Below are 25,988 nucleotides of genomic sequence, written 5' to 3' on the forward strand. Positions count from 1 at the left end.
ATTTGAATTGATCATGAAACTGACAACAGAATAAGCTACCTTTACATGCGGCGCGTCACAGTAGCCCCATTATTTCATGCGAACAAAACAAAATTTAGGACGGAAATGTATTGCAAGCAATGACTCAACACTTGGCTGGTGGGCCAAATTATTGCTCCTCGTGAGAATCACGTGAAAGACAAACAATTCTTTAACAAAACTAAGCACTTCTTTTCTTTCAGTTAACAGTTTTCGCGAAGGGAAGGTGAAGTAGGCTAGTCTTTTCATTATCTGTAGCTAGCGGTTTTACTACAACAATTCAAATATTTCTGTGTTCATTCACAGGAAAAACAATGAAAGAGGAAAACAACAAATTTTTTTATTAAATATTTGCATTAAAACAGAAAGCCGGCTTCCCATCGATCGTTCTTTTAAGGGACTAGAAACGATTAATTTGATTCGCAAGGCTAATATCAATTGCCCTAATTTGTATTTATAATATTATGATTGGTTCTTTGCACATTAATATATTAGCAAGTCTAGTGTAATTGTGTGGGCTGAATAGCAATTAGCTTTCTCACCTTTGCTGACAAAACATTTGAACGTACAGGACATATAAAGTATTGAAACAAAGACAAAGAACAATACAAGGAACCAAAGACTGATGCTCTCAACTTCTCCCAATTGAAGCAGAGATTATTGTTTTTTATATCAGTTTTTTATATACTCTCTTTTTAGAACGATGAGCATACGAAAAAGAAAAGAAAGCGTAAAACAAACGACGTTTTAAACTTTCAGTTTATTTATGATTTCACACGACACGACCATACATATCCACAAGTTAAGAACGGAAATATTTGCTTAGCAATAATGCAATATTTGGCTGGACCCGTCAAAGCGTTACTCCTCGTGAGAGCCACGTGGAAGACAAAGAAGCGGCTACAAAGACTTTAGTCAGTGATTCTTAACAAGGCTTACTTGCTTTTGTTTTAGCATTTAGTTGCCTTGGTAAATTTCCCACCTGTAAAATCCTCTGATAAGCTCAGTTGGGCCATATATTGATAAATACAATGAGAGCCATTCGGCAGGAAAAACTTAATTTCACCTGCTTACCATATATGGTCACTATTTATAAGGTGTATCCATAGGAAACGTTATAAAGCTTCAGCTGTGTCAATTTCGAGCAACGCCTTCGTCATTACGAAAGAGAACACGCTGCTGTCAAGTTGTTTTTCGCTTAGTCGTCAAGAAAGAACAACATCTAGTCACATCAAGATGGTTAAACAAGTGCTCGTCCTTACTTGTATCATGTTTTGTATCCTAAGACAGGCGGTTAATGCCAACTCAACTTCAGAAATATCGATGTCCTCTACTGTGACTCCATCCAAAGCTGTATCAAACTCTTCGATGAAATATTCGGCGGTAACTCCATCACATATAGCACCGTCAACAGGGACTCCGACTGGCTCTTCACCGACAATATATAATTCTACATCTGTAATGATACAAGAAGCGTCGTCGATGTCATCATTTCAGGCAAATATGAGTGTTAGTGCTAGCCCTACGATGATGATCACGTCAAGTTCAAGTGATGCTAGCTCCTTCTTGCCCTTCTTTTGCAACTTCATTGTTGCGTTTCTTGCTGTAATTCTCTTGACTATTGTCTAAACGTCCATATGATCTCGACGAAAAGAAAATCAATCGAAGCACTTATTTGAGGATTGTTATACCAAGAGACCGACTTTCATATACCTAAGACGAAAATATCTAATAACAGTAGTTGATGTAATTCTGCAGGATTAGAAAAATTAGGGGAAAAAGAACTATTCAAATCTATGTCCGCGGTTATGTATTTATTATGTATTAATTTAAGATGTATATATGCATTTTCGTCGTCAGCTATATAGCTGGCGTGCATCTGCGTTTTATAGCTACTCTAGTATTTTTTCTGTATACGGCTCGCCTGTGAATGAATTGTATGATAAGTTCTTGATTATAATAATTTGTATGAGACAAGTAAGACGTTCATTTAATATCTATAATATTATGTTAGAAAAATATACCGTATTGATTATTTAGTTCTGATGCATGTTTCTCGATAGAATATTCGTGCAACAGTGTTCGCAGTGGTCGATTATTCCTGATAGCAAACTCGAATGTTATTATATGTTTGAAATACATCGAATTTCGTGGAATTTGTGTACAAAATTATTATTGTGCATCGAAAATATTTTAACACCCTCGGAGACTTCAAGTCAATTGTTTTCCGTATTTTTTGTCATGTTAGATGGGTACCTATACAGCTGGTTTAATCTTTCGCAATATCAAGAATGTTTTCAAAAAAGTCCTTGGTTTCTAGGTAACTATTTTATGCTCAAGCACACAAATATTTTACCTGTGGGCTAGCTTGCTATTACCTTTGTCGGTAAATTTATCTTTTTTACAACGAGAGCGAAGCGTTTGTTTGCACTGAACCAATTGCGGCAAAAATGAATAGAATAGGATTAGTTTTTAATATTTCTTGAGCGTGGGGTTTGATTTTAAAATTATTACATTTTGTTTATGACTTCGACTTCAATTATGTTCAACGTCGCTAAAATTAATTTCACGACCCAGATCGCGACAACGCTTTTGTTATTGGCTTTCTCGTCTACATCAAGATCGCAGCATGTGATCTGTACTTATATGAGCGATCTAGTCGCACTACAATGTGCTATGGAAGAAGTGCTTGGTTTTCATTCAATGTAACTATCACCATGTTGTCTGAAGTGTCGATTAATTTACTGAGGGAAATATATATGTTTCACAAGCCAAACATGACCTTTTTCAATTAAAAATAATCTTTAAAGCGGGACCGAACTTACACTTACAAACAACAGTTATCAGTCTTATTTCATAACAAGCGATATATCATTTTTTGTGAGTCTATTACGTAAACTCAATAACATCTCTTTAAGGATCATTTATTGATTCAAAACTTTGCCGACGATTATATTGGACAGAGTGCTTGTCATTGACAGGCTTGTTATGGAAAGGAACGGAAGTATTTTTTGATATTCCCAAAAGGACACCCACAGTGAAAGACTATTCTGAAAATGTAAGTCATGATATAATTTTACAGACATGTTTTTAACAATTGTGTACAACTTCAACTGATAGTATATAAAAAATTTTAGAAAGCTTGTTTTTTACCAAAAATATCCTTTCAAAATGATCGAATTAAGGTCGCTTTATCTGCCTTGTTTTTTTTCAGTGTAGGATGTAAAGAACTGAAGGTACAGTGAGAAGAAAGAGTTGAGTAAAAGCAGGCACGAGTTTTTCAGATGATGAGTCACGATTGCCAGCTGTTGCGTTCCCCATTGATGAGGATGCCGGGTTTTGCGGCACTGCAGAACTAGGAACAATCGACATTGCTGTCTGAGCAGGCATCATGTTTGCTGTCGAAGCCATCATTGATGATTGTGGCATCATTGATGATTGAGCCATCATTGATGAATTTGCCATCATTGATGCTTGTGCCATACTTGTCGACGAAGTAGTTTGTGCCATAATAAGAGAATTGTGATTGACCAAACAAATGCACAGAGCAAAAAAACGAGTCATACGAAGCGGGCCAAATCTTGGATACATGATGAACACTTCACAGCACTGCAACTATACTAGACGTTCTTTTACTAAAATAAAATACTTATATTCAGTACAAAAGGATGCAGCTTTTGATGAGAAATGTAATAACAAAATTGCGAAAAGACAAAACTCACCAGGAATTCGTTTTAAAGATTTTTTTCTTCGATATTTTTTCAAAAGACCGTTTTTTCCCTGATCAAAAGTCTCAAAGACAAAGTGCTTGTGGGAAGACCGATAAATCCCTTGCTCTAATTGGTTGGAAATCCTGACGTAATGAAACAGCATACGTCAATTCAAATTTCACCAAATATGGATGGCAACCACTGTTGGAAACTAATTTACGCCAATTCTTTTAGAACTTAAATTTCCTTTATATTTTACTGCTGTTGATTACTAAAACTTGCTAACAGATGATGGTCGCTCCGCTAAGCATGCTTCAATTTTATTTTCTTCATACAAAATTGGAAGCTCCCGTTTTAAATGCTCCTCTCCCAGCTATTGATACTTCCTCTTACTCCATTTTAAAAATTCTCATTTTTGTTTTTGCTGACGTACTAAATGTTGAGAACAGGTGACTGTCTTGCAGTTTATCATGCTTCATATTTATTTTGAGGTGTACGCCTATCTTAAAAGTTGGTCTAACGCAATCCCTTTGCCAAAGTTAAATGCTCCCCTCCCCGCAATTGAAGCTACTTCCCCTTTATCTTCTACGAGTCTCGAACGTGATTTCATGCCTTGCTAAAAGGCAATTAAATTATAGCATATGTCGAAAATAGCAACCAAAAAAAATATTTCGCAAGCGTTGTCGTAAAATATGGGGAGAAAATTTTGGATGTTTCTTTGGTACTATCTTATTCTTTCGAATGTCAAATTTCACGTTTGTAAAGGTGAGGTGAACGTATACTTTTGTTTATAATGACGTTAAAGTTAATCATAATGATTTTGACATACCTTTGAATAGTTAGAAGCGATTTCTACGTAGTCCGAACTTTCATTGTTTACATGATACTCGACATTGTACTTGTTATTTCAAATGACAACCCACGAGTAAGTTATATATAGAAAGCAATCCCAAACTCGAGTTGTTTATAATTATTTGCTTCCAATGCAAACTTCAACAACAAAGGTGCGATCTCAAAACACGGCTTGCGAAATAAATAAATCTTTAAGTGTAGTGTTCATTTGACGTGAGAGGTCTAGGATAGATGAATTCAAAAGTTAGATATATTTAGTTTCCTTGTCTCTTTTGTCATGAGCGCCCATGTCATTTAACTTTATGAACGTAATATGAAGTTTAAATTATCACCAAATTTAGCAAACACAACAAGTTTTTTGAAAAAAGACAACAAATGATGTTGCCATCTTCAGTATGAGTGATGATATTAGTCATAAAGCATGTCTATTTTCTCAAACAATAGTTGTGTTTCTTTTATATACATTGACAATTGTCTTTCTACACAGTTATATCCAAATTATATGTGTTTCAATTTGCAACAAACAAATGAGCTAATTCCGAACATTCATGCGAATATTGGCTTTAGTTTACTAACGTTAATTATGGTTGTGCTATTTAATAGACATGCTTGTGTAATTAGATAGATTACATTTGTGTATGAAAATATATTGTTTTTTAAAAGGATGAAACAAAACAATATTTGATAAAAATTCATTGCACATTCATCGAAATGGAAAATTAAATTGCAGTGAGACACTGAATTATTCTTTCATACCCAAAATCATTTATGCTGTATTTATGCATTGTCAGGGAATGATTTTGATGATGGCAATTGCAAAGAATACAAGATGATCAATGAAGCAAGTTATGACCGAAGTCCTGACTCTTTGGACGGTGGAAGACCTCTGGGATTTATGTCTACAGTCATTAAATATAACAACATCGATCCTACGGCCAAAAACCCATGCTTCAGTATATCTCTGAATGACAGTGCTCATCAAACAGTTGAAGTTCTGGTTAGTAATATGCACATCACATCATAATACCTATACATTCATGACAGTTCATATGTATCCATGGTTGGGCAAATAATATTGCTACAGCCCATCAATTGGTAAGATTTCTTTTTGGAAATTCATATGGATTATTGTTAGGGTAAACACCAGCTATGACCTTCTTATTAAGATATGCAGAATTTTGAATTAGTGCTTTAATCCTTGTTGCCTAACCCCGGATTCACTACTGATCAACCCATGTTAATTTGCTATTTTGTGGAAGGTACTCCATGACACAAATTCTGATCTTTTTTTGTGTGTTTCCACTTTGCAGGCTATATCTTTTGATGGCAATTCAGTTGTATGGTAACACATTGCTGTTTTGTCAATTAACATAAAAACGTACCATTTGCAATTAAATGTGAACATGTATTTTTAGTCTTAAGTCACAACCAGAATATAACGAACCCACTTGTCAATCAGTGAGTGTATATTTATATGTATAATGTTGTATGTTTTACAAATAGATATTATGAAATTGATAATTCTTCCTTGTTAAACTTTTTTTTATTCATTAACATCACGTAGGGCATCCGAACATGCACAGATAGTGCTGTTAGAGAAGATAAAATCAAATTTGTGTTCTATTGTGAAGGCTGTGAAGCAGTATATTCAATCTGGTTTCGCATAACTGTTAGTCCCTCATTTGAAGATCGTAAGTACAGTTTTTCACTATACTTTACTATAGTAGCCCTTCTTCCTTCCCATAATGCAACTATAAGTTGACAGAAAGTTGGTCATCAATAAGCAATTAAGCACTTTGTGTTAGTTCATCAAAGTATTCTACAGTAAATTTTCATTCATAAATAGAATTTTTTCAATACAAGGCCAGGTTTTGATAGTATATAGAGGGACTGATTTGATGTTCAGTAGCGTAACCAGCCTGCAAGTTTAGCTCCTGCTATGTAAATGTAAGATCACTAACATCATTTATTTATCTCAAAATCAATAGTTTTTAAAGATCGCAAATACCATGGTGAACGGCAAAAGTAATAAAATAATAGTTCTTAAGAGAACTGCTTTAAACACAGAACACCATCCCAATATTTCTAAAAGAACTGTTTTGAAACTAAAAGACACGATGCATTTTAGTTTCAAAACAGTTCTTTCAGAACTATTGGGTTAGTGTTCTGTGCTTAAAACAGTTCTTTTGAGAACTTTTACGTTATTACTTTCACCATGGTATTTGCGATCTTTTTAACGATTTTCAGTAATTGAACACAGAAAAATTAGCATTAACTAAATTTGCGGGCCAGCTACGCCAAAATTTGTGAACGATCTCGCATAGTCCAAATGAGTGAACAAACAGCTATTAGCAATTGTTTCAGTTGCATTCAGAACGGTTGTTCAAGGTTTCATACCGCAATTGTCGGTTTTTGATCTCAGAATCTTTAATGAACTAATTACAATTAAATAATCAGATTGCATTAGCTAATTTCACTTTTCAATTTTCAGTCCAAACATGTCGTTTTGTTGTTGAAAGAACTATAAAAAACCTTTTATTTTCAGCTTTAGACTTCGAGGAATGGTGCGCCCGCGATGTTTGGTATCCGAATAGTTTGATTACGGTGCCAAATGTTGTCATCACGGCTCCCATGACAACGCCATCTAAAGCAACGAATTTAAATTCAGTCATGTCATTTCCCATTATGTTGACAGTCAATTTAGTAATTATTTATTTTCAAGTGAAATAATACTGTTTGTAAACGCGGGCTAATTCTCTTGCTAAATGCGAGCATTTTTGCTAGAATTTTCATTCATGTAAAAAATGTCGCTATTACATCAATATAAGTCATTTTTTACCGATAAAATTTGCTAATGAACGAATGTGTACATTAACGCTAGTTATGTATATTGATTATAATATGTTCATTGATTGTATTGATTATGCATATTGATTATGCATTTTGATCAATTTGATACTTGTATATATTGAATATATATGTGAATATTTAATGCACTTCACTCGTTGCAAATAATTTACTGACATCTCTCTATATAGTCCGAGCGATATCTATAGAAGTTGAATGGTTAATTAAAATAAGTATGTTGCCCGGCTACCAGGATTGGAAAGCTCATCCTTTAATTAAGTTTTCGGCTTGCTGGGACGATTCACTTCACCTAATTAATACAAGCTGTAGAAACAATCGAGCTAAATTTGTGTCAATTGTTATTTGGTGTATTTGTTATCTACTACTAAACAGAGAATACATTTGTACACTACTCATTTAATCATATCTTAAATGTTGTTATCTACTACTAAACAGAGAATACATTTGTACACTACTCATTTAATCATATCTTAAATGTTGTTATCCACTACTAAACAGAGAATACATTTGTACACTACTCATTTAATCATATCTTAAATGTTGTTATCTACTACTAAACAGAGAATACATTTGTACACTACTCATTCAATCATATCTTAAATGTTGTTATCTACTACTAAACAGAGAATACATTTGTACACTACTCATTTAATCATATCTTAAATATTGTTATCTACTACTAAACAGAGAATACATTTGTACACTACTCATTCAATCATATCTTAAATGCATTGTTGAGACAGATGAAACAATTTAACGGTTTTGCAAATCGAAACTGCTTTTCAATCCTAGCTCAATATTTCTCATCTGACGAATTAAAAGTTACTTGAGGAATCTTCCACAACAAAGACCAACGACGTCTTTGACATCAGTGTTAGCAACAAGTTCATTTAATAACAAAAGGCTTACCAACCACCTTCTCTAAATATGACAATTACAATTGGTGATGGTAACGACGCTAGCTCATTCGTTCCCTTTCTTCGCAACTTCGTAGTAGCGTTTGTTGCTATAATTCTCTTTATAGTTGTCTAGAAGGCATTGTAATTTCGACGAAAAGCAATATTCAATCGAAGCACATTCACACAAAGAGAACAATTTATTCATATATAAACTGGTGTCGTGATTTTTTTGGATACGGCAAACCTAATGACAAAGAACTATTAAATATATGTCTGTTTTTATTTTTCGTACATTTACTAAACTAACAAAACATTTGTATTCAAAACTATTAACTATCAACAAATAACAAGTAATTTAGAGTAATTAATATTTAATAGGCAATGAATAATTGATAACAATGAATAATTGATAACAATTAATAATTGATAACAATTAATAATTAATAGTATTTAATAAATATGTGAGATGTGTTGCCAAAACCAGCTGGAATCAGTTGTTCATTTTGACTGTACAGTTGGGTAGCTGCCAATTAAATGGTTTTCGGAATATATGAAATTGAAAAGATGCAATAGTTTTCGACTAAGTCCAATGTATATCATCTGTCTCTCAATTTTTTGTCGCTGAACTCCTTTACGTACCTCAAAGTCATGTCAAACATCAGTGAAACACGCTCATCTATCCAAGCTCACATCACGGACTGATAAGAAAAATACACACTATGGCCACTCCATTAAAATTTATGCACGTCTATTTTGTTACACATGTAATTAACACAATGGACGGCAATCAATTGCATTTGCGACCAATGGAAACTCTGGGATGTACAAACGCAACCTGCAATCTAATCAAGTGCCTCGTGGACACTTTTTTGTTCTTATCACGGGCAACGTCGTACCGTGTATCTATAACTGAACACACAACAAGTTAATGTAATCTATTTGTCTTATTATAAAATGGAAAATAACAAAATCGAAAAAATTCCCAAGTTACGCAGGGAAACTGTTTATGTTTTTGCCAAGCAGGATTTTTTCATTTGGGTCAAAAGCGTCAAATACCTCGACTAGGTCCAGGTCTTCATATGCCCAGAGATAAATTCAAAAAAAAATTTAAGGTTTTGTAACTTAAATTAAAAACATGCAATTTTCTGTGACGTCATTCGTTGCGTCTGTCCTCTTGTAGATAATGGTTCTCGACCAATGAAATTGCTTGAATTTTCAGCGTTATACAGTTAAATATGCAGCACCTAGGTGCTCGGCGAAATGGACGAAATGTTTACTCCTACAGCGTGCTTGATTTTAAAATCAGTCGTAATTTAGCTACGTACTAATCTATTTGTCTGATCACTACCTCACCTTCGTTTGCCATCATATGGTGTTCTGGGATTTGAACCCAGAGGCCATGTTATTTTGCTAGTTTGCAATAGAACGACTCGTTGATGAAAGTTACATTTTAAAGCACACGAATGTTCAAAGAAATCTTTGGCCCCAAATTTTGGACACTCTTTTTAGACGAAACGAAAGCGAAGGGAACACCAGCGAATCCGGGAAAAAACCCTTCGACCGCAAAGAAAATTTTACGAAATTAGTTGATATTTTTGGAAGTAATGATAATTTTGGAATTTTTTAATTTATGAAAGATTTGTCTGTTATTGAATTCCAGTGCTCAGGCTCTGTCATGGATCAGACGCGCTAACTTTGAAGGTGCAAAGTTCAGCTTAATTTAATTTTAAGATTTTTCATAGATTTTTCAGGTACCGTAGTAATGAAAAACAACACAAAATTGTACCGTTTTTCATCTTTCTGGAGCTTTCAGAACTCGGGTTCATTTCCAAATTTTCAGTTGATTTGATCGTACGATTCTATTTTTGGTTCTTCTCATCAGTTCTAACTTTTGAACGGAGGTTCTCACGTGTGAAAATTTATTTTCTTGCAATTGGTCGCGATGATTGTACACTTTAAAAACTATGAATCCATGCATTGTACTTGACTTAGGAAGTAATTGACATCTGTAGAAAAGACAGCTTTATGAAACAGTGATTTGTTTTTATACACACTGAAACTTGCATTAATGAATGTATTGTTAAGAGAAATATTCCAGCATGGTACTACAATTTTGAGGTAATTAGCTGTGCTATAAATGAATTTGCGTGACATGTTTATTCTATGAACTAGTGGTAACGAAATTCTCCATTCCCCACCTTAAAGATAACTGATTCTTCTCGTTTGAAAGAAACACGTAAACAGCATGAAGAAGACGATACATGAACGACCATGCATGTCAACTAAATCATAAAGCAACTGGTGTGATCAGGAAAGCCTAAACGTTTTTTATGAATACTGATATTTTTGATAATGACGTTTCGAAACTATGATTTATCACTCAACATTGATGTCAAAAAAACGTCACTGCACACACGCGCGCAAAATTTTTTCTGCGTTGCAAAAAGGTCATCAGACTTCAAAATCGACTCACATCTACATTAAACTCACGCATGCGTCATTTTTTAGTGAGACTACTAGACGTGACGTATTGCCGGAAGTCAACTACGCAACTATGAACCTGAATAATTTCCAAGTCATCTTCTTCCAAGACGCTGATTTCTTCGTATATCCCGTCAACCGTCTAACATCACCACGTGCAGTTTCATAAACATCCTCACTTTTGAAATAAAGTTCATAATAGAGACGACAAAACCGTTTACTATACTTCCATTACCTCCCAATCTCTTCATATGTCACATTACCAACGCCTTCGAGTAATATCGTCATTTCATACGTCGTCATAATGTCGTCAACGATAAAAATGGCACTTCTTTGGAAAAGTACCATTACTTTGTGTCACGTATTTTCAATCGCCTTTGAGTTGAAATGTTAAGTATCATTAGCTCTTTCGAGGGCTTTCTCGTTATTTGCATAACCGCCATCGTCGAAGCTGTAATTACACACTACGTTCATTATGATAGTCCCAAAGATTTAAAAATCCCTGTAAAACAGAAAATAGTAAGAACACATAGGTAGTCAACTGTTATTAACATGACTCTGTCGATCAAGGTGGCTCGCAATCATCTAAAAAATCGTTTACTGCCATCACTCAATCTTCTATAAAAAATGACAGAACACTTAAGATGATAAATGACAAGAAATATAAAATTATAGAAATACTGTTAAACCTTCACATCCTGATGATCTTTCCAAACCAACGAAATCTTCCTTCATCTCAATATCCACGCTTTCAAGTGGTAATAGTACGAGGTGGAGCGTGGACTGGGGGAGAAGATATCCATGCCACAATCCACTAGTTTGACGGGGAACGATCGATACAATACGCAAACTAATTTAAATTGTTTGATTTTGTACACGTTCCACAACACTTTGCAAAACGCATCAACCAAATAAAGAAACGCTGAAAGTTTTAAATATCAATGCACAGCCTTTAAGAACCTTAAAATCGCAAGCGCAATTCCTTCATTAAAATTCTTAGCATCTAAATTGCACACGTTGATCGCAAAATTGAGAGCATGCGCTAGCGATGTAAATACTGCGCACGCGCAAACTTATTAGCTTTTGTGCGCTTTAAATACGAGCTAAACGGATGTAACGAGCTGCCTCTAATCGTGACATGCAATGTTACAGCAGCTGATCTCACATTTAATAGTGGGGCCCTTCACTGTTATAGGTGTATGACAAACAGCATAAATAGCGAGTTAACTCTTTAGCAATGCAAGTGGTGAAGAACTAGTGCAGTTGGCATGGATGGGACAGAAATGGTTATTGGATGTTTTTCACGGGTAATGGTTGTCGTTTAGATGCATCCCTTCCTGTAGAGAAAAATATGTAATTTCACACCGTTGAACAACATTGCTCGTCATTCTCACCAGACATAAACATAAACGTGTAAGCTTTTGTTTGCACTTTTTGTGTACTTTTCAAGAACTATATGAAACACGAATACAAGCATGTATTTCACATCACACAAGAAAAATTCCTTTTCAAGAGTGAAGTAAGCACTATCAAAGTTCTCCATTGCCTCGATTTGCGTTGTTTTTACAGCTTTCCTCCTGTGCACATGAACATTATTGTTAGATAACTTGCATTTCCACGGAGTTCATATCACTTAATATTATCAACTATCCGGTCAATAATTTAGGAGGTCTGATAAATAGAATTCTTTACCAATGCTATTGTAGACATCAACGACCGCATCGGTCGATGTTGTTTCCTAATACCCCCCTGTATGGTAAAGTCTGGGGAAATGATTCTCCGGTCTGAAAAGTATGGCATGCTGCAAAGCATCTACTTTGGTTAAACAGAAATTATCAACACGAGTAGACACCCACAGCTGACTGCCAAAAGCCCCCGAACACTTTCGTAGTGTAAGCTTGACACAACTCATGAGACCGCCAACGTGGCGACCAGCGAACAGTTTATAAAGTCATTATTTTTCGATTTTCGTTCTACCTTAAGATATTTTGCTAACAAACTAATCCACACCTCTCAACAGTCAACAAAAACTGTTCATTTGAAGCAATTGAAGGTTGCTGTCACTGAGGAAAAACTATAAACCAATCAAGAGACAAGCTCAAAAAATAAATGTTTGAAAGTTTTAAGTTAAATCATACCTTATACAAAATTTCGGTAAAATCACATCGCACAGCTTCGACAACAACTTATAAAGAATGCACTTGAACTCATGATATTCTTCCAACAGCACGGCGAGCTTTTGATTCGAAGTAAAGTGGATAAGTGTAATTAAATACGTTCAAACTATCCATAAATTCAAATTTCCCCGGAAATTGATTATGCAAAACATTGTGTATATAAAAAGAGAGATCGTTAGAAATTAGACGATTGTTAAAATTTTAATGACTGACCACTAAAGGTGTGACAAAAAAAACGAAGACCTTAATTTACAAAGAAGCCAATTGTTATAATTTCAATGACTAACTAATTTCAATGCTTATCCCACGAGTGCATCGTTGTGCAATTTTTGCTGTTAGAAGTTATATTAAATTCCGCGGAGTAGAAAAGCTTTTTGCTTGTAACAAAGGTGTGTAACGCATGCAACAGTTGCAAGAAAGAATCGTTGCTATAAAGAGAAAAAATGCTCCTATATGTAGTATTCTTCTGTGTTTGATGCATTCATAATAAAGCACAAAAGCACTTAAAAATACATCTGAATTGAAAAAAGCACAGGGTGTATAAAGAAAAAGAGACTTTAAGAAATTGCCCTATCGTTATTAATTCCATGCCTGTCACTATGCGAAGCCCTAGGGTGCGTAAAGTATTGTCAGCTACGTGCATTTATTTCTAAAGCTCTTCTGCTCGTGGGAATTCGACATATCTTCTAACGTCAAAACAAACACAGCAATGCACCCGTGCAATCAGCATGGTCATGAGGGATTAGATATCACAATAGATCAGTTTGTAAAGGTCCTATTTTTGATACATCCTGTAAAACAAACTACATTAATAAGTCCACCTCTAACCCCAATTCTTGACTAGCAATTCAGCCATGTTGGTGGTCAAATACAAAAAAATATTTTCTCTGTGTTATTGTTGGCACCAGCCGACGTGGGAGAGCGACATTGTTTGGTAAATCTCAAGATAATGGTTGCAAGTGAAGAGTATAACTACTGCTCCTCATTTCAATATAAGCCCATATCTAACAACAATATGACGGCTACTCCACCCTCCAATAACCAGCCCACCTCTACCAACAATATGAATAATACTCCACTCTTCAATAACCAATCCACATCTACCAACAATATGACTAATACTCTACCCTTCAATAACCAGCCCACCTCTACCAACAATATGACTAATACTCCAACCCTCAATAACCAACCCACCTCTACCATGCAACAATATAACTGATACTCCATCTTCAATAGCCAACCCACCTCTAGCAACATGACCAATACTTCACCCTTTAATAACCAGTCCACCTCTAACAACAACATGACTAATACTCCACCCTTCAATAACCAGCCCACCTCTATGAACAATATGACTAATACTCCATCCTTCATTAAACACCCTAGTTTTAATAACTGCTACTTTACCTTGAATAAATAGCCCACATCTTTCAAAAATATGGCTAATACTCCATCATTCAACAACTAGTCCTCCCTCACTCCCAATATGCTCTTCCACCTTTGAATAACCAGCCCACCTTCACCACAGTGTATTGGCTACTCCTCATTTTCCTCCTTGCCGAAGCCACTTCGCCTGAGACATTTGCAGCAACAAAAAACAAAAAGGTTATTTCTCATTTATATCGCCTACGTCAATTATCACTAACGCGTGATGAGAAATTTTTTTTAAAACGGGTGGTGATGTAAATATACATTTACAAATAGAGCCCACGCATCTACAGAACGGTAAATTAGAGAGATTCCGCTCTCTGATTGGTCTACTGCCTACAGATGCCAGTTTTTCATAAAACAAAAATAGACAGAGTAGCGGTAAATAATTCAAGTCAAAAACATGCATGCGTACATTTGAGACAAATTTTGTGTTTTCAAGCGCATCAGATTATACAAGATATAAAAGAATTCTGTAAATCTGATAAATTCCAAATGTTCTATACATCTCCAATCGTATCGTTAGACGAAGGTAATCCGTGTGTACATTGATAAATTCTAAATGTTCTATACATCTCCAATCGTATCGTTAGACGAAGGTAGGCCGTGTGTACATTTTGGAATGGACTTAAAGGCAGGTATGAGAATCATCCACCCGTCAAATGACGTACATTTTTATCGTACATTTTGCATTTTTTCATATTCTATAACTTAATTCATTAAATCATCTAAATTCAATGGTAAGACGTGACTTTGTTCAAGCTAGCGATGTTGATCTGAAATCGAAATCAACAAAAATGGTCTTATTATTTGTATACATTTATAACCAGGGCTACGGGATGTCGCCCTTTTAAGATTTTGGTCATTTTAAGGCAACGGCTTCGTGTTGAATGAGTAAACACGTACCTAGCTCTCTCGAGGAGAATAATTTGACAATTACTTCTAAGGAGTGTTAGTACAATCGAACGAGTTACAAATAAAAATTCATAATAATTTTATAGAAGAATTTTCATGTCGGTGAGAATGAAAATAAAGTGGCTGAAATTAACGAAGGCGAGCTTTTTTTGATCTTAGAAAAAATGAATGAAAAGGCTTCACTTCCATTGTTAAACTTAACATCAATGATGACACTGCTATAATTGTAATGTAACTGACGATTTAAACATATAGTTCATACACTCACGTTAACATATCAAAACCCGATAAAATTTTCATATTAGCTAAAGGTTTTGTATGTTTGATTTTTTTACTTCGACATAAACAAGCCTGCAATTAGAAAATATTCGGATGGAAGTTTCTCCACAACATATAAATAAATTATTACTAGCTTGTTAAAGATGTAAGTTTGCCCTGAAAACACAAGATGCAAACATAAAAAAAAACCAACGACGACTTATTGCTACTCGCAAACGAGTAACCAGACGTCCTGAAGGCTAAGTTATTCCACGAAAACGACTTTTCGTAATTACATCTACTTTCGAGCAGTAATTCAAATTTGTTGAAATTTGGACCTGTGGTCGTCATTCGCCTATCGGTTCACCACAACATTCATAATGTGATTTCTATTTTTTTAAAAAATCGATTGCACAAGTTTCCTTTTTACTTAGTGTAAAACTGTAAATTGTCCTTGAACTGTAACTTCAATCTAAAACCAGTTGTAAATCGACGATTACTTATATTAGAATAACATTCTTCGCACAAAACTATGGAGCAGGCTCAGGATGCCTTTTGGGATTTGGGAATAATAATGTTACAGGCAATGGAAAGCAAACATCAATAAAAGTTCAATTTGTATGCCAAACAGTTGACTTCATCAAAAACATGTTCTGCTATATGGCAACCATCACACCCGGTGAAATAGCGTGCTTTGATCGGATGAGAAAGATCTTTCCAGTCCATTACGAAAAAAGAGAACGAATTTCTCCGAGTAAAAGTGCAAATTTCAAAGAGATGTAATGAGCTTTTTATCAGAGCTTCGGAAGCTATGGGTTTCTCCGTACCCTGACACCCACAATTTGTGGAGTGCGGGTGTTCTTTAAAAGAAAGACGTCCACAATGCGGCTTCCTGCTTTAATCTTTGCGATATAAATGTCAGGCACTTTATAGGAATGCAAAATTTTTAAAGTAAACATCCGTTTTACTCTGACATGTGCAGTTAAAAGAAGAACAGCAAATAAATAATATCAAGCAGTTGCACTATCAATTTATTGAGCACGATCACATATTGAGCAATTTGGTCGTGCTATGTAAATTTTTCTGTGTTTGCTCACTACAAAAATGACATAAGATAATGCTCTTCAATTTACAAATCAGGACCACCGATCAAAACATGTAGGCTACACCCCTACTAGAACACCCACACAGGGGGCGAACTAGAACGTTAAGTGGGGGTGTGAATTTTCATAATTCAGCTCTGCTTGAAAGATTTAGTTTGTTAGCGATTATTATTTAAAAAAAATCAGCAGGGCAGAAATGAATATATGAATATTCACCCCAACCTTACCGTTTTAGTTTCGCCCATACACCGCAAAACCATGTGACTTTACGATGAAATTCCATTGTTGCAAGAAATACCTAAGCTTTGTGATTATGATGACATGCATGTTCTATTGCTCATGGAAGGTCATTCACTTGAAATAATCGAACCCCCGATTCTCCACTACACCATGAGTGTACAAGTACATCGAGTAAGTGTGATGACAAGAATACCTTATTTCGCAATAAAAACTACCATAAATTGCAACATACAGAGCCACATATTAAACAATATCGGCAATGCTCTCCAAAATATTTTAAATATGTCACGAATACTTCGGTGCCGACTCCCAATGGCAATATAAGTTCAGAAATTACTTACCTATATAAGCCATGTTGCGTAAACAATGGACAATATGCATGGCTTATTTTCATCGAGCATAATTTACTCTTTCATTAACACCATCCAGCAATTTACGAACAGGAAAATCAAAAAGGAATACTCTTTCGTTTTTACAATAATGAGAATGCTCTTCATATCTCTCTTCGTTCGCTGATAATTCACCCAAACTAAGTGGGTTAATTATCCATTCCATTATCATGCAAAATACTCACTAGAAATGACGTTTTCATGGCCGACATGCAAAATAGTAAAGCAATCCAGAAGGAGGAAATTACGATAGAGCTCTTTGTGTAAGACAGGGGAGGTGTCGTATATAATAAGAAATGGTCACGAATCGTGATACACTAAATAGTACTCGATTCTCTCAAACTTAACCAGGCATTGCTCGTACATAATAACGTTGCAAACGAAATCGGAGAAGCTCAAATAGACTAAATTGAGGGTAAGCTCGATTATTATTATGACTTTAGAACTGTAAACAATATAACGGCATATCAGGTGATAGCATTGTTTATAACGGTCTCACTCTCTCGTTTCTATCATGATTTTATTTACGAAAGAGGTCACGAGTTACTGGATGTATTTTAGACACAGTACTCGAGATTACAATCAATGTATTCTTTCTCAAAATGTCGTCACTTTGAAGCGTGACAACATGTGTTCGATGAGAGAATATTAGGCCTTCATTAGCGTATTGTTCACTTCTCTATACAGGCCCCTATCTCAAATTGTTCTTTCTTATTATTTATACATTTATCGACAGTAAACGCGCCTGGAAATGCTTTCTTTTTTTCATCCTTCCAATTCGAAAAATTTTACCTTTTGAAGGGATGAAATTACACTCGAAGGCAAATACAGCCAGTTGTGATAACAGTGAAGCAGGTTATTTAAAACTGATCTTATATTTCATGCAGATTTTGGCCCCCATCTTACCAACTACATGGTTTTGAACTCAAGAATTAACGTCGATAACTTTTATCTTTAAATACCGCAGCCTTTAAAGACTACGTTTCGTTCGTTGACTTCGATAAGCCATTATATACGGGCGTCGTAAAATATATATGCTAATTTATAAAACAAATGCCCGGAAGAGTTTAGTATATGTTGCGCACATCATCTATGTACGGAAGACGGTCAATAACATGACATCGGCAAAAACACGACAGCAATTAAATGACGCCCAGCCATAAAAAGTGTTATTGAAATTTCATCTTCAAAACCTTGCGTGTGTATAGTGAGTAGGAACTTTCACTTGGTGATGACGTCAACATGAATTTTTACAATGATCGTTTCTTTAGAAAATCAATTACATTCATTGTCTTTCGATTGAAAACAAAAATAATTGCATGGCCGGAATGAAAAATCCGTCAGTCTTCATCATTTTATCAAATTCATTTGTTTTTAACCGCTTCATAGCTAGTGAGGGGGAAGGGTTGAGAGCCAGTTACAAAGCCAGCCGTAATATTTAGTCCCATGTAATTTTCTATATGAACATAATAGCCCAACATAAGACTTTTAATCACAAGAATAAAATAAAGAAAGATAAAAGGTTTTTATTTTATTATTATGTTGGATTTTTTAAAAGTCTTATGTTGGGCTATTATGTTCATATTGAAAATTCGCTTTCCGCCTGGCAAATCTCTGGCCGTAATTTTTTTTGTGTTTATTCACTGTGAAATAGTGGATTTCTAAAGAAATGAAAAATGATAATGTCTGAAATGTACACGGAAGGCTAAGACTTGCGAGTTGACGTGGCTACTTGGAAGTGTAATAATTATAGTACGGTCAACATCATTGTGTGAGCAGAGAGTATGGTAGAAATCATTAATTATCGTAATCATTAATCATCAGAATCATGACGTCAAAATGTAGAACACAGTCATGTTGACGTCATAATAGTTCTCAGTTCAATCATCACCATTGCTGTATTTTGTGTACGGGGCGTGTTGTATTTTAAAAACGCTTTTAACATTTCCATTACTTAATATCTACTGATATCTTAAATTGGCATTAGATTACACAGCGACTGGTCGACACACGTATCACGTAATTCTATAACGTTTTTTGCGTTGCCATGACAATAATGGTAGGCAACGTAGGATGAATAATGAAGGTCAGGAATAAAACAACTCAGATCTTTTACATAAGAAAAATTTCAAATATTAAAGAATGTAGCGGGTGGGCCACATTAGGTTAGAAAAATTCAAAACATGTTCAACAAAGGCTTTTTGAACTCTTAACTTCCATAATTAACGCAGCTCTTAGTTTGAAAGTTAAAAAGACCTTGTAGACAAATATTACATACTTATAAGTGTATACAGCCATGAAGACAAATAAACCTTTCACCTGCTTTGCTGCTGTTTATTCCAAAAAAATTTTTAAAATGTCTATCAAATTCAACAACGAACTTTCTTACCAACAACCGAAGCACGAACGCAATAGGACACCATCCAGTGTTTATGGTGTAGGATTATCCTTATCAAGTTTCAAGTTTAATTCGTCGAATTTAACAAACGCTTTAATTTTTCCCCCAGCATAAAATATTTACAACGCACTCGACATCCAAGTTTTAACTGCAAATATTTAACCTTGCCGTAGAAAATAAATGCATCAACGTAGATGGGTTCAAACATGTCCCTTCTGCACAAACGATACGAGTGTCATATGAAACGATCATACGATATTTCGTGTGATCATTTCTTTACAACGTAAAAAACGTCTCTTTACATTAAACCGACCATTGTTGAATCAACACAAAAATTTCTTTTCCAAAGGCTTGAGGAGCACGAAGTGCCTCTTAGCTATCACTGAGCTTCCATAGTATATTCTTTTTATGACTAATGGCTGGGTCTTTTAAATTTCCCAAGGATTATCAGCGAAGGTTCCTTTATAGAATGAGTTTGGATCGTTGGAGCAGCATGCAAGAATTGCAACATCAGGAAGGCGACTTTCAAGGTAAGTGTTCTTCCATAACATATAGTAGTATCGTGAAGAATGTATGGTTTTCATACGTATGTATTTGATTGCATTAGTTATTCAAAGGCGAAACGAAATGTCGACCTTTGCATATAAGCATCAACAAGCTCTTGCCTTGTTTACTTCTCGCGTAAAACCCGTCAACAGGAGTCAAAACCCACGTAATAAAATACAGTATTGAATCGGACAGGTACCAGTGGTAGGTACGGAATGTTGCAAAGGCCTGGTTCGAGGCTACGGGTCGAAACTTTGTGCCGCTTTCGTCGGAATGAGTTTGTTTTAAATACTGTAAGACAAAAAAGGCTAAAAGCGTTGTTATGATAGTCAACGGTGCGTCACAGAACCCCGCTGGTTGCTATTAAGCGAAGTGTTCGATGTTGCGTTTCCTCCAACTCAAGAAAACATTCCATCCGAATTTTCCATTCTACGCAGATAAAAATATATATATTAAAAGGCACTGCGTCGTCTGTTTTGAATATCATTTGTACAAATTGTGAATCGAATATACCGGGGGACAAAGAGGTGATTATGTATTACGACCAAAGTGCCTCGTATTATCCTCGTATGGACAAACGCTACAAAGCGAAAAGTTTGAAAGACTTAAGGTCGATTGACTATGAATACGATGACGATATTTTGGAAAGAACGCCAAGGAAGAGTTCGAATCGTAGGGACGTGGAAGATCTCAAACTTTCTTTGAATAAGGCCATGCTCGATAGAGATAGATCTACGGACGAACTTCTCAGACGGCCGGCTAAGAGAACAAATCAGGAGGAGCGCAGACACACTACCGGTTTAACAGAATTGGACATTCAACACAACTACACAAGTAAATAGCAAATACATTCACGGGCTTTGACGCTTGAGACTGAAGCATTTACGATTTAATTATTTGAGCATCACATTCAAATTGCTTTCGTTTAAATAAATCAGTTGGATTTTAGAGTGTATTGTTTGTCATTTCCTGAAGGGAAAAGAGACGAGTCACTTTAAAGTTCAAACTTGCGATCAGTTGTCGAGACGTTCGTCGACGTTTTAACGTTGCTTCGGGGATTTGGCCAAAAACCGAGGCTACTGTTTGTTTTCGTAATTATGCATCGTTTACAATTGTCTTTTATGTACCTATTTTGCTTTAAAGACTTGACGAATAATTCTAGGTCAGTTTTCTTTTGTATATCAGCTGAATATTTATTGAGAAACTGATGTTTAAAATAAGAGGCTTTTCAAGAGGTGCCTCTCATGAATTTTGTACGATTTCTGCCATCTGTTCAAATTTTTTTAACGCACGTTTAAGCATTCGAGTAATCGGTTTGAACGATGTGTTTCATCTTTAGATCTATTTAAAGTAAAAAATTCTAAAATCGAGTCTCACAAGTAATTGCAACATGGCGTCTTTTTATTCCCTTATGATGCTCATTAGAACACATGAACGTAGCTTATTCCACTGTGCGTGTTGTTTAGGGCTAAACTTTTACATTTGAAAATATAAAGCTATAAGCAAAGCAGACAAGGGATATAAGTAATATCTTCAACCTGAGACGGTAGTTGTTTTTCCGCTTCAAGAATGGCAGATGTTACGGACAGATGTATTCAGTCACAACAAGAATATAATTCGGCTTATTTTAGATTAATACAACTACATTTCGTTTGAAAAGTGTTTCGTGTTGTTTAAACAGTACATGCAAAACCACGGTTACTAAAGAAATTTAATTTTAAAAATGCCACGAGAATGTTCACAAATTACAAAGTCACTGTTCAAACTCACGAGAAATACACTGATTCCAGCATTGTCCAGAAGAAATATTCTAATTGCAATAAAGAACATTCTTCTTGTAAATTGTTTTGATTATCGCGCGAATATTTTCTCAGAGAACGTGAAACGCGAGGACTGTTTCGCGACAAATTTCGAAACACAAACAAAGTGCTTTGTTAGTTTTAATAAATGAGGGAGTGATTTAAAATAGTTTTTACATCACGAGCAATTCTATCATTCTTATTTATAGTTATTTCTGACAATTTTTATAGATTCGCCAGCTCCGCATACAGTGAAAGACCAGGAATGGGTAAGTAGCAAGAAAACTCTCTGAAAAAACATTGTCTTGCGATGGAAAGAAACATTTTTTCTATTCTAAAGTCCACATTATTTTCTGGTGTTCAAGGAACTTTCTGTTTGTTTTTGCAGCTCATTCAAGATTTAAAGAAAGAGAATTTCGATTTAAAGTTGCGGCTTTTCATGGAACAAAAGGAACGCGAGGTAAGTGAGCCTGGGACTAGGCACAAATTGCATACCACAATAGCCAACTAGAGCCAACGTCAAACTTCAAACTTTCCATGCTTCTGATATAAAAATATTTGGACGTATATAAATGGGCCTGAAATGAGTGGGTTTTACACGAAACGAGTTACTCAGGCTAGCCATATTAAAACTGAATGTTCCTTAAGAGCAGTGCTGTAGAAGTGGTGGTGGTGGGGGAGGGGGGGGCGCTTGGGGGAGGAGCGCCCTCTTCTTCCTTTGAAATGGGTAATTTTTCATAATTTCATGGCTTCAGCTTCGTCAAGAGAGCCCCCCTCTGATAAATTTAGTTCTACAGCACTGCTTTAGAGTTCACACTGGTCTCAACACACAGGTGAGTTGCAACTGTAGGGTAGCAAGGCTTTGGTAAAACAATTAAAATTGTAGACTTTAGAAAGTTGCAACTATATCTCATTGACTTTTCGGTTGACGAAAAATACAAATAATTAAAACACCAAAATTTGGGTGTATCTCACCCCAGAGCCCAACGGCCAGTGCAATACAGGTTAATGATTTTAATGTGCCTTTATCTCCCTTAGGGAAATAATCTATCTAGGTAGAGTTGGCCATTCGCAATATATTTTATAAAACTAAAATTTGATCTTCCTCGACTTTTTGGGCCTCAATGTTTGCTTTTTTCGTGCTTTACCGTGAGGTGCTGTGACTGGGTCTAGTTCACCGGACGTGACGTATGTACATTGAAGAACGCACTGCTTTTTGACGATATAGTTTACGCCCAAAAAGTCAAGGAAGACTAAATTTTCGTCTTATAAAATACATTGCGAATGTTCTTAAAATCGTCAACTCTATCGAAGTAGATAATTTCCCTGAGAGTTACATAGGCATTTAAGTGTTTGATTTCCTTGATTTCATGCGTGCGCATTTCAACTTGTCTAGACAAAGTAACCTGCTTTGTGTAATCATCTATTTACCGTCATTTGAAGGAAACTCAAGCTTCGCTTTCAGTTGTTTCAAAAATTGCCTTTGGAGAGAAACTTTTGACACTATGAGTTCACTTGATATTTCCAGAAACTTCTCAATGGAAACAGCCGAGAGACAGACGACTTGGAAGCGGACCTCACCGAAGCCTTAGACGAACTCGAACACGCCATGGACAAAGAAAACCAACTCACTCATGAACTAAACGCGGCGAGAAGGCGCGAGAAAAGTCTGACCACGAAACTAAAAAGACTTGAGCGCGTTTGCCAGCACCAAGAGGAAGACATAATACGCATGAGCGTCGAATTGGAAAATTTGAAAATGGAATTGCAATCAAAGGATAGTGGAATTCTTAGTCCCAATGCCACAAGAACGCGACCACAGCAAAGTCGTTCGGGAAGATTGAGTCCGACATCTGACTACACAGATCGCTACTCGGATCGGATGTCCGCTGGTTACCAAGACCGCATGTGGGAACGCTACTCCGACCGGAATTCAGACCGAGGTTCAGACAGCGGATCCTACGTCACGACACCTCAAGACCGCAAAACGTTCTTTGGTGATCGCTTTCCCGACGACATGTCGACAAGTGACGAGTCAGAAACGAAGAATCGTACCCGACCCACGGTTATTTCCGACGAAGAACGAATGAGGAGGAGAAAAATTATTGTCACGAAGAGTGAGAACGCACCAGGAATCTGACGACAACGGGATAGATAAAGTTCGCACTGATGGACGAGAGATCTCAATGGATCGCGTGGGTGATGCAAACGTCGCTCCAAAGCATGAAAATGACGAAATGGGCGAGCCACACGAACGCGCCGTGGATGTAGACCCTGCTATGCTGAAGAGCACACCTGATACACTAAGCCCTCAGAAAAAAGGTGTTTTTTCTAAGCCACGCTGGTTTCAGAAGAAACCCAAAGGTAATAAACAAACTAGCAAGAGTATGGACGAGCTCAACGCTATTGGCCGCGTAGATATGAAACACATACACAAAAAGAACAAAAAATATAACTTCTGGGGATGCGTACGCGCGAGAGAATCTATCAACGAGAACATTAGATCCGAATATGCGCCAGTAAAGAGACCGCAGGTCAAAAGTACCGCAAGCGTAGAAAACAATAACGCTGTTGTCGCGAACGGGAAGAATAATTCATCTTCAGTTGATTTTATATAAAGCATGTCTGAATGATTTTGATTCGGCTTTACCTTTGAATTGTGTGATGTTTCCATAGCCTTTACTAAAGAAAACTAATAATTTCAAAGGCATACAAATGACGGCGTATCTGCCTTGGTGTTTCTTTTTTCAATAGTAAAATAATCGCCCTTATGAAGTCTTTGTATTAGTAAATTTGGACTTGCTAGAGGTCAGACTTCAGCTGGTCGTAAAATTGTTTTGATCAAATTGAATTTTAACAGTTAACTTCTTTCGAAATGCGTGCAGTCTTGCTGTAAATCAGCGTTTCTACGCATGCTTTCTACTGCAAAATGCAAACTTGAGTTGAAGTTATGGACGTAAGAAATGGATTCGAATAAAATTCTTCTGTACAAATCCACCGTAAGCCGATTACATTTTAGGACTTTTTAAAATTATGGAATACGTTGATCTGCTCATTCAAATGAAGCCTTTCCCATATATGTGCTGTGATAATCAAAGGCAGAAGTGATGACGATTTAATGATTCAACAATATTTAATGTATATATTTGCAATTGCTCCAACGAATTACGTATACTAATATTTACCATCCTTCAAACGAATCTGACAAAATTATGATAATTATTTATTTGTGTAACTACGAACACATTGGGGGGGAGGGAAAATAATTTGTACAGATTCTGAAAATATATGATTAAAACCTCTATTTACAAAAATCGTCATTTGTATTAAAATAAGTAAAATAGTCGCTCTAATCTAGCTTCGAGCCGATGGATTTCTTAGTCGTTGAAGAAAATAGATAACTCTCGCGTTCTATAGGTAGCAGTGGTTTTATTGGACGTTGATAAATTTTTGACTTTGGTTTAAACACCAATCTAGGATAAACGGATAATGAATGAGTTGATTAACTTCCAATCTAGATAGAGTGATGCAGATTAAATTTTTATAACTGATGAGCAATATGTGATTAAATTGACTTTGCTTTAATCACCAATCTAGGATAAATGGACATATGAATAAGTTGGTTAACTTCGAATGTAGATTAATAAAGTAACTGAGTTAAGAATTAACTTATTAATTTTAATAAATGATGAGCAATATGTGATTACATTAGGCAATGGTCGGTGTCTAGAAAGAGGATAAGAAGTTGCCAAAATCACCATGAAATAGAAATGTTTTCTGGAAATCCCCTTTCGATCGCCCACTTCATACAATAAAGAACTCCCCCCCCCACAATGGCTACAAAGATAAAACGTGGGGGAATCAGAATTACATAAAAAATCTTGCGAGAAAAATTTTGTCGCAGAGC

General features: G+C 35.8%; 2 protein-coding genes and 3 long non-coding RNA genes across 16 annotated transcripts; 3 read left to right on the top strand and 2 right to left on the bottom strand.

Moving 5' to 3' along the window:
• Window positions 1–366: 366 nt before the first annotated feature.
• LOC124434806 lies at window positions 367–3,142 on the top strand. Its single transcript, XR_006944897.1, has 2 exons — window positions 367–2,338; window positions 2,937–3,142. It is a non-coding gene; the product is annotated as an uncharacterized LOC124434806 (long non-coding RNA).
• LOC124434804 lies at window positions 3,070–4,792 on the bottom strand. 2 transcript variants are annotated; one of them, XR_006944894.1, is made up of 3 exons: window positions 4,558–4,792; window positions 3,741–3,871; window positions 3,070–3,653 (listed from the first exon to the last, which is right to left on the bottom strand). It is a non-coding gene; the product is annotated as an uncharacterized LOC124434804 (long non-coding RNA). The 2 variants fall into 2 exon arrangements; XR_006944893.1 differs by lacking the exon at window positions 4,558–4,792 and having other exon boundaries at window positions 3,741–4,271.
• On the top strand, window positions 4,294–7,592 carry LOC124434803. 2 transcript variants are annotated; one of them, XM_046984720.1, is made up of 6 exons: window positions 4,294–4,493; window positions 5,372–5,577; window positions 5,891–5,922; window positions 5,996–6,038; window positions 6,145–6,271; window positions 7,126–7,592. In XM_046984720.1, the coding sequence occupies exons 1-6, from the start codon at window positions 4,421–4,423 to the stop codon at window positions 7,308–7,310; spliced, it is 666 nt and encodes a 221-aa protein (XP_046840676.1). In that variant the 5' UTR covers window positions 4,294–4,420; the 3' UTR covers window positions 7,311–7,592. The 2 variants fall into 2 exon arrangements, with proteins under 2 accessions (XP_046840676.1, XP_046840677.1); XM_046984721.1 differs by lacking the exons at window positions 5,891–5,922; window positions 5,996–6,038.
• Window positions 7,593–7,950: 358 nt separating this feature from the next.
• LOC124434805 lies at window positions 7,951–17,491 on the bottom strand. 2 transcript variants are annotated; one of them, XR_006944895.1, is made up of 2 exons: window positions 17,291–17,491; window positions 7,951–12,165 (listed from the first exon to the last, which is right to left on the bottom strand). It is a non-coding gene; the product is annotated as an uncharacterized LOC124434805 (long non-coding RNA). The 2 variants fall into 2 exon arrangements; XR_006944896.1 differs by lacking the exon at window positions 17,291–17,491 and adding an exon at window positions 12,967–13,126.
• On the top strand, window positions 14,938–25,395 carry LOC124434802. 9 transcript variants are annotated; one of them, XM_046984715.1, is made up of 6 exons: window positions 17,585–17,753; window positions 18,140–18,545; window positions 20,205–20,266; window positions 22,313–22,350; window positions 22,470–22,541; window positions 23,610–25,395. In XM_046984715.1, exons 3-6 carry the CDS (start codon window positions 20,206–20,208, stop codon window positions 24,219–24,221), a joined length of 783 nt encoding a protein of 260 aa, XP_046840671.1. In that variant the 5' UTR covers window positions 17,585–17,753; window positions 18,140–18,545; window position 20,205; the 3' UTR covers window positions 24,222–25,395. The 9 variants fall into 9 exon arrangements, with proteins under 9 accessions (XP_046840675.1, XP_046840673.1, XP_046840669.1 ...); XM_046984718.1 differs by having other exon boundaries at window positions 18,226–18,545; XM_046984719.1 differs by lacking the exons at window positions 17,585–17,753; window positions 18,140–18,545 and adding an exon at window positions 14,938–15,071.
• The last annotated feature ends 593 nt before the right edge of the window (window positions 25,396–25,988 follow it).

The sequence above is a fragment of the Xenia sp. Carnegie-2017 genome, unplaced genomic scaffold (assembly GCF_021976095.1).
Source record: "Xenia sp. Carnegie-2017 unplaced genomic scaffold, XeniaSp_v1 HiC_scaffold_14, whole genome shotgun sequence".
NCBI classification, from domain to species: Eukaryota; Metazoa; Cnidaria; class Anthozoa; order Malacalcyonacea; family Xeniidae; genus Xenia; species Xenia sp. Carnegie-2017.

Excerpts from the sequence above, each read along its gene's own strand:
- LOC124434803 (XM_046984720.1), top strand. The coding sequence starts at position 4,421 with ATGGGGAGAAAATTTTGGATGTTTCTTTGGTACTATCTTATTCTTTCG. Across the intron at positions 4,494-5,371 it reads CAAATTTCACGTTTGTAAAG|GGAATGATTTTGATGATGGC; the intron begins GTGAGGTGAACG and ends ATGCATTGTCAG. Across the intron at positions 6,039-6,144 it reads ACGAACCCACTTGTCAATCA|GGCATCCGAACATGCACAGA; the intron begins GTGAGTGTATAT and ends AACATCACGTAG.
- LOC124434802 (XM_046984710.1), top strand. The coding sequence starts at position 20,816 with ATGTATTACGACCAAAGTGCCTCGTATTATCCTCGTATGGACAAACGC. Across the intron at positions 21,117-22,312 it reads CATTCAACACAACTACACAA|ATTCGCCAGCTCCGCATACA; the intron begins GTAAATAGCAAA and ends CAATTTTTATAG. Across the intron at positions 22,351-22,469 it reads CAGTGAAAGACCAGGAATGG|CTCATTCAAGATTTAAAGAA; the intron begins GTAAGTAGCAAG and ends TTGTTTTTGCAG.